Raw genomic sequence first — 6,427 nt, 5'->3', positions numbered from 1 at the left:
CACCCTATGTCTTCTCGTCATCTTGTGGTACTTTTATTCGCATTTGGTGACATTTAGCCAATAGCTTGCTTGTGTTAAAGCAAATGCTAAAAATATCAGTAAAAAAAGTCCTTCATAAAAGCTAACCATTGGAGGATTTTATTTCCGCTATATCGACCCATGCATAAAAAGCACAGTCAGTTCTAGTTTGCATGCACCCTTTTGTAGCTTTTACGGGAGGACACAGACCAACTCTTTTAGGATCACTTTGAATCACAGGAATGAAAAAAACAGAGAAATAGAAAAAACATAGGATTCTGACAGGAATTTAGGTGTAAAACAGAGTATTGCAAACACAGAAAAAACGTAGGAATGACCGTTTGATTAGACTACAGGAAAAACATAGGATTTAAGGAGAGATATAGACTCAAAGGATTTTTTCTATGAGGTTTAACCTCTTGTTAAATTTTCTCTAAAACTTGCATATGAAGATGCATTCCATAGGAATTTCATAGGATTTTATAGGGTTCATTCCTTTTATTTAAAAGGCTTTGTAGGAAACATTTCTATAGAAATAAAATCCTCTGAAATTCTTATAATTTTTTTTAATCAAGTGGGCCCTTAACAGACTTTTTACTTGAATGAATGGGGCCAGAGTGGAGACAAGATCCGGCCTCATGCATCCACAAGACAGACAGAAATAAAAAAGGAACAATACTATTCTTCTATTCTTACATGGATGGGCCAGGAAAGGGCCGGCCGGGACCCGGGGCATCCGATCTCCTGTCAAAACCGACGCCATATACATCCATCATGAATTCATGACCATGATTAAAGAACAATACTACCCCGCCCCAATCAGTACCGGATCTGACCAATAAGATTAGATAAACTAAACTTAGATAGTGTTTTAGTACTTTTTTAATGATCTTTATCATAAAATTTTAACAAGATTTTTATAGGGGCCTCAATAACTTTATCGATACCGTGGGGCTCGAGCCTCCACCGCCCTCACGCTAGAATCCTCCACTGGCCCCAATCGATCAACATCCAATGCATGGTTGATGTTGGTCCCACGAAGAGATGACCAACCCGATCGAGCGGCTGACCCATCCATGCGTGCAGTTGAGCTAACAAAAACAATACACAATGATCAGATGATATGATCCCTTGATTAAAAGACGGAAGTACAATGACAAGTTGGCAACCTCTTAATGTACCGTCAATAGTTAATCTTTTTTTCTATTAGAGAGAGTTTATTGTGAATGGTTGAACAGATTGTGGATAATAATTGCAATTATAATATAAACCTGATAAATAAACTTAGGATAAGTTAGGTAAGCTATAGCTTTTTAAAGAAATTGTAGGATAAAAATAGTGGGTACTAATAATCTATAAGGGCATGTTTAAAAGTAGAGCTTACTATCGACTTTTATACGATCCACGTCAGTAACTAGAACTGATTTTATAACGATACGTATAAAGACAGAGCTAGATATGATTTCTTTATTAATGCAATAAAATATTTTTTCACTATGCTAGTTTTCTTTGTATCTATCCTAATACAAGAAAATTTTCTTTAACAAATGCTAAAAGTTAACTCTAAGTCATTGTCGTACATGACAATAACTTTTGTCTCTCCTTCTCTCGCTTTCATCTCTGTCAAATTTACTTACGTGGCGATTGAGAGAGTAAGCTAATAAGCATATTTGTAGCAGAATCTAAGATTAGGGCTATCCTAACAAAAATTTTCTCCATAAAACCCTCTCATCTTCAATAATTCCCCGAAAACTGAATCCTGCATATATTTTTATTGCCAAGTACGATGTGGCAGTGCATATTTCTCAAGCGCTTAAATTGCAGCGCACAAATCCGTGTATGGCAAGGTCAATGTGGAAGTCTTTCGTTGAACACTGTTGCCCCAAGTTTTTCTCAACCATTTGGCACCAAACCACCCAGAGAAATGCATCAGCAGATAACGAAGGCACACTTTGATATGTAGAAAGAGAGCTACTCCTAGCTAGCGCAAACCGACGACCTACCCGGCCATATCCACGCATACTTAAATCCTCTTTTCTCCTGCGGATCGATCACGGCGAAGCCGATCGGAAGCGACCAAATGGAGCACGCCCAGCTGCGGCGGCTGCTTCTCGTCGTCGTCCTGATCGCCGCCGCCACCGAGCGCTCGCTGGCCGGCCTCTTCGGCTCCCCGCCGCCCGGTTCCGCCGCCGCCGGCCACGACGAGGACAACACGGTCAGAGACGTATTTATTTGCATTACTGAGAATTAAGGGCTCGTGTCTTTTTCTAATAAGCTAAAATTGTAAACATTTCTACTTTAAAAAAATTGTAAACATTAAATTTAAGTTTTGTTTTGGATTTTTTTCTATTTGGTTTATTTTTTAGCTTTCATCATATATTATTTTTTGTTTGCAATTATATAGTTGTTTTTTTTCAAAGTTATTCTTGTTTGCATGCAGAAGTGCAGCCGAGCGTGCGAGTCCCAGCACTGCGCGGGTACGTATGCACGTAAGTACGTATATACCACCACTCGATCTCCCTCGCCAAATACTCGTACTTTTTTCGGTTGATCGGTATTCATCTTTTTTGTTTTGCTTACGCGTATAAATTAAAAATTAAATTTTTAATCTTAAATTTAGAATTGATTTTAGAGTTTTTCTTTTAGACAACTAAGTACGTACATATAAAATTTTATTTATAAATTATTTCTTATAAATACGGTGTTTGACTTTTCCTACGTAAAATTCAAAAAGTTGAGCCTATTTATCTTTGCCGTTGTTTTTTAGCTAGGTGCGTGCACGATCGTTGCGATAAGAAAATTAACGTGAAATGGTTATGGTTTTTGTGGTGTGCAGAGGCGCCGTTGATGAGGTACGGCAAGTACTGCGGCGTGTCGTACACCGGGTGCCCCGGCGAGGCCCCCTGCGACGCCCTCGACGCCTGCTGCATGCTCCACGACGCCTGCGTCCAGGCCACTGACAGTACGTTTTTTTCTTTGATGATTTCCCCTTTATTCTTTTTTTTTCTCTTTTACTAGCAAAACAACCATATTTTTCTATGAAAATGTATTGCAAAATATAATAATTTTTTATCAATTATACTAATATTAATTATTTAAACCAAATGTGGACTATTCCATAATATATCAAAAAATACCATGGACTAATTTTTTTAAAATATAAAAATCAGCGGGATGACAGACATTTAAAGTGGTATAAATCGTATTCATCGACACTGTACACTATCTCTATTCTAAAATGATTTTAATTTTAATCATAAATCACAGATCATTAGTGTGGCGTTTGTTTTTTTTTTCTTGTCGCTTTTTGGATAACTATATAAGTGTGGTTTGTCATTTAACATGTGCAGATGACTACCTGAACATGTTGTGCAACCAGAGCCTGCTGGACTGCGTGGCGGCGGTGAGGTCGCCGGCGGCGAGGGGAGGAGGAGGAGGCGCCATCAGGACGTTCGAGGGGAACCAGTGCAACATGACGGACGTCGCCGACGAGATCACGTCGCTCGTCAAGGCCGCCGTCTTCGCCAAGAGGATCCTGCACAAGCCATAGCAGCTTAGCCGGCGGCTAGCCTGTAATTGTTTTTGTTAATTAATTAATTAGTTATTAATTAAGCTGCTGCCGATCGAGGAAGGAGATCCTCCGACGTGGACTCGAGAGGCTGACATGTCGACCTATAAATAGTGGGGTTCACACGCCAGCGACAATATCTCTCTAACGTAAGAGCATTTTCAACAGGAGGCTAAAAATTAGCCCCTAATAATTCTAGATTGGTTTCATCCTAAAAACTATTAGATCCAGAAATCACTCTTCTCTCCAATAGTGACCCTATAATTGGTTCCCAAAATTTTTGAAATGTGCCACATTAATCTTTTGTCTCAATTAAAATCATTGGTATTCTACTTCAGAGTAAAATATTGGATATAATCATTCTGTTTGTGTGCACAAGAACTTTATAAGCTAGTATATTTGTTACAGTACTTCGGTGTGCAACATCAATATATTTTTTAGGTTGCAATACACACTGAGCTATTCATGGAACCCCTATTTAGGCACATCAACTAGCAAAATCTATCAACCAGCCGTGAAGCCGATCGGTAGGGAGACGGCGACAGCAGTAGGCCAAGATCGTTCCCAAGGATGACGAATCGTTGTATTAGGAACCCCAGTAGAAAGTCAAAATTTAGCTCAAAAGTACAAGTGCTTGGGGATAAAATTTGAGAGTGATTTTAGGCATCCGTTGAACTGTGTTTTTAGTCTCTAATATCAAATTTTAATTTTTGGGACTCATATTAGCCTCTCGTTGGAGATGCTCTAAGAACTGTGTCCGCTGCTGGATGTGTCTCTTGCCTGCACAATGCAAATTGGTAATTAATTCTCACCCTATATTTCCGTTTCAGTTTATGCTTATAAGTCAGCATTTGAATTTTAATCTTAGATTTATGACTGATTTTATAGTTTTTTCACCTAATTTTATTTTTAGCCTTGGCTTTAATCATTAAGATTATATATATATTTTTTATTCATAAATTACTTTTTTTTAACAAATACGATCTCCCCTACATTTGCACTCGTCTCCAGAAGCTCTAAATCGAAACTAGCTAGATTGCAGTTGGAGTTGGTCGCCCGATCGTGTGTTTAGATGGCGCAATCACGGTAGATTTTTTTTTGTCAACTCGTGCCGTTCTACATGAAACATGTACATCTATCTATCAGATCGTCGATCTAGCTAGCACCTGTGTACAGAATACAGATCGTGATTTTGATAAGGCAGGTTGATTTTATCATCAAGGGCTCTAGCCTCTAGGCCCAGCATACCTAGTAAAAATCCAACGGTTAATTTCTTGATACATCTCCAAAACGCCAAAATTATATAAAGCTGGCTGTAATTTCTGGCCACTTCATCTCATGGCGTTTGGAAACAAAGAAAATTGTGAAACATTTTTACCAAGCTGTTGATTTTTTTTTTGCTGGTATTATGTTATCTTCATTTCCAACAGCATATATAGGGCCATAGGGGGTAGCTTGTGAAGTTGATTTTCCAAATCGTCGGTTCCTAATAGCAACTCTAGGGTGTTTGACGTGATTTATAAATAGTATAACCATTTAGGCTTTGGGGAGAGAGAGAGGTGGGTTAGTTATCTGACACGAAAAACGTAGTAATAGATTAATACATGATTAATTAATTATTAATTATTAAAAAAATATAAAATAGATTAATTATATATTTTTAAACAACTTTCCTATAAAAAATTTCGTAAAAAATACACCGTTTAGCAGTTCGGGAAGCGTGCGCGTGGAAAAAGAAGGAAGTTAGATATCTAACTCGTGTGGCCAAACACGGCCTTAGTTATATACCTTTATCAAGCCTATCTAAGGTAAAGTTAGAAATAATCAAACTAAAATTATTTTCTTTTGCGAAATGTATTTAACTTTCACTGGTTTTTATCGATAATAACTCGATTATCACAGTTGTTGACAAAAACCGCCTGAAAAGCCGTTTTCAATGACAGCAAAGTATTTAGATGGTTTCTTTGGATTGATATATATTTATAAGTCACATCTCAAACAAGCAAACACTATAATTTCAAAATATTTATGCCGGACTAATGAAGGAGCGCCGATCGAAAGTTCATTTAAGAAGAAAGGCAGACAGTAAAATGGCACAACAGCAGAGCAACAACTAGCCAGTCGTACCTATAATTTTCAAAACAATAATAAGAATTATCTGAACACCATTCAGAAACAAAATTACAAGAGAACCAAACCAAATCATAGCATATCTGAATCTATCTCTAGCTATACGATTTCTATCTATGCTTACTAATATTAAAAATATACTCATTCACGTATGATCAACTTGTACGTCAAGCACTTTGCACCTCTATCTTTTCACTTTTACTTATGCTTCTATGCCAAAATTTGAATTTTCAATCATAAATTTAGACTTAATTTTCAGAATTTTTATTATAGTTTATTTTTCAGTTTAGACTTTTAGATCATTAAAAGCATATATATAAAAGTTTTATTTACAAATTATCTTATCATTTAAATTTTCCTTCTATAATGGAAAAAGACGAGCCTTGATCATCGTCATGGTTCTATCTATGTTCTACCTCCCTAACATTAAATGACCCTAGCTGTATCATTATAGTATTAAATAACCAAAATTTATTAGGCCTATATAAATAGCAGATCAAATCACAATCCATTGGATCTATATAAATCAAAATGAAATCGTGCACATTTAATTAGCCGTATGGCTATTACTGCATAAATAATGTCATACTAATCCCAATTTTAGTGCAGCTTAATCTGAAAACATTCTTATTTACTCCCACCTAGCAAAAAACATGTGCATATACATAAAGAAACACACAACACGGAGATGGATATTTATCCCTTGGTGGG

The 6,427-nt window shown here is 36.8% G+C and overlaps 1 protein-coding gene across 1 annotated transcript; it reads left to right on the top strand.

The window, feature by feature from the left end:
* The first annotated feature begins 2,028 nt into the window (after nucleotides 1–2,028).
* LOC102707532 (probable phospholipase A2 homolog 2) lies at nucleotides 2,029–3,813 on the top strand. The gene is made up of 4 exons (XM_006662926.2): nucleotides 2,029–2,233; nucleotides 2,462–2,507; nucleotides 2,855–2,980; nucleotides 3,369–3,813. Exons 1-4 carry the CDS (start codon nucleotides 2,099–2,101, stop codon nucleotides 3,566–3,568), a joined length of 507 nt encoding a protein of 168 aa, XP_006662989.1. The 5' UTR covers nucleotides 2,029–2,098; the 3' UTR covers nucleotides 3,569–3,813.
* The last annotated feature ends 2,614 nt before the right edge of the window (nucleotides 3,814–6,427 follow it).

This window comes from Oryza brachyantha, chromosome 11 (genome assembly GCF_000231095.2).
Source record: "Oryza brachyantha chromosome 11, ObraRS2, whole genome shotgun sequence".
Classification (NCBI taxonomy): domain Eukaryota; kingdom Viridiplantae; phylum Streptophyta; class Magnoliopsida; order Poales; family Poaceae; genus Oryza; species Oryza brachyantha.
This window is presented reverse-complemented; position numbering and strand designations above follow the sequence as displayed.

Coding starts and splice junctions, on each gene's coding strand:
- LOC102707532 (XM_006662926.2), top strand. CDS start 2,099: ATGGAGCACGCCCAGCTGCGGCGGCTGCTTCTCGTCGTCGTCCTGATC. Junction 2,508..2,854: donor CTGCGCGGGTACGTATGCAC/GTAAGTACGTAT, acceptor TGTGGTGTGCAG/AGGCGCCGTTGATGAGGTAC. Junction 2,981..3,368: donor CTGCGTCCAGGCCACTGACA/GTACGTTTTTTT, acceptor TAACATGTGCAG/ATGACTACCTGAACATGTTG.